This window comes from Branchiostoma floridae, chromosome 3 (genome assembly GCF_000003815.2).
Source record: "Branchiostoma floridae strain S238N-H82 chromosome 3, Bfl_VNyyK, whole genome shotgun sequence".
Lineage (NCBI taxonomy): Eukaryota > Metazoa > Chordata > Leptocardii > Amphioxiformes > Branchiostomatidae > Branchiostoma > Branchiostoma floridae.
In genome coordinates this window covers 13,593,986-13,595,260 of record NC_049981.1, presented here as the reverse complement: position 1 = coordinate 13,595,260, position 1,275 = coordinate 13,593,986, and the positions used below count along the sequence as shown (strand labels likewise).

Here is a 1,275-nt window from a genome sequence, read left to right as displayed (position 1 = left end):
TCATCTAAAGCCTCCATACTACAAGATTCTCGACGTTTCCCGTATTACTATTATCCAATGATTCAACAGTTTGTCATATTTCTACCAAGTCCTATCCATAAAATGTTTCCCTCAGCTTAAATGAATTGGTGACTTACGAATGCCCAGCTCTGACTGATACGGAATAGAAGTGCAGATAGTCCTCACCTTGTGTACAGTTGAACCTAAAGACCCCTAGAACATACATGGTCTTGTAGCCTGCTAGCGTGATGTCATCAGTGACTGGATTAGGGTCTGTCCAGGCTATGAAGGGTTCGTCATCCCCACTTCTGCCCACACCAACACTTCCGCCCTTCGACCAACAAATCCAGAACCTCCGAAACTCAGCAGCTGATGTGATGTCTGTGCATTTCAGTAAAACGAGCCACACAATAAAGTAAAAATGTGAGGATGTAGCTATTTTAAATTTCTTTCATTTGCCAACTATTCATCTCTTGTTAAATACATCAGGGCCCATCAAACTGAGAGAGAGATTATGTAAATCTTGACATCATTTGTATTGTTAATTAGGAAATGCTAAAATAGCTTCTTGAAGAAGGATATGTGCAGCATATGTGATTTGAAAAGAGATAATGAAATCATATAGATTATGCAAGCAAGAGACTTTGCTTTTCTATAATGAGCAACGAGACTGCTTAAAGTCAAACGATAGAGTTGATATCTTTGACATAGTAAAGTATGAGTATTTGAAGTCATACATTATGCAAATTCGGTAATGTTTAGACTTTAGAGTTACCAATAATATTAATTGCTTGGGATTCTTCAACTCTAGAACTCTTGTGGAAACTTGCCATTGCAGCGTTTCTCCTCACCTGGTGTGTATTGTGTAGCAACGACGGTGACATCATAGTGCGAGACTCTCCCAATGTCGGACTGCCACGGTCCCGACCGGAGGATGACGCGATACCCGTCATGGTCCACCGTGTCCAGCCGGATGACGCAGATCCCAGTGGTGTTGAGCTTGAGCTCGAAGATGAAGGGGGAGGTAATGACCATTGGAAGATCCCACTCCAGATTGTCAATGATATCTAAACTGTCTCTCTGCTTCGTGATCGAACATGGCGCTGGGTTGGGAAATATACAGAATATTTCAGACACTTCAATTACATCTGGAATTCACCATTAAAGGAAAAAAGATAAAAGGTGTATGTCGAAGAAGCTGAAAAAGGACTTGGACATAATTGCTCCAACTACGCAGAGAGGGTAGTCCAAATCATTCAATATTGTCAGTTTGCA

General features: G+C 41.2%; 1 protein-coding gene across 1 annotated transcript in view; it reads right to left on the bottom strand.

Annotated features, from left to right (window-relative positions):
• The window catches only part of LOC118411704, a 15,126-nt gene extending 14,091 nt beyond the window's left edge, over positions 1-1,035 (bottom strand). Inside the window, exons 1-2 of the mRNA XM_035814184.1 lie at positions 852-1,035; positions 187-381 (exon numbers count right to left, since the gene is read on the bottom strand). Coding sequence (XP_035670077.1) covers positions 187-381; positions 852-1,035 — 379 coding nt within the window. The remainder of the gene's footprint in view (positions 1-186; positions 382-851) is intronic.
• Between the last annotated feature and the right edge of the window lie 240 nt (positions 1,036-1,275).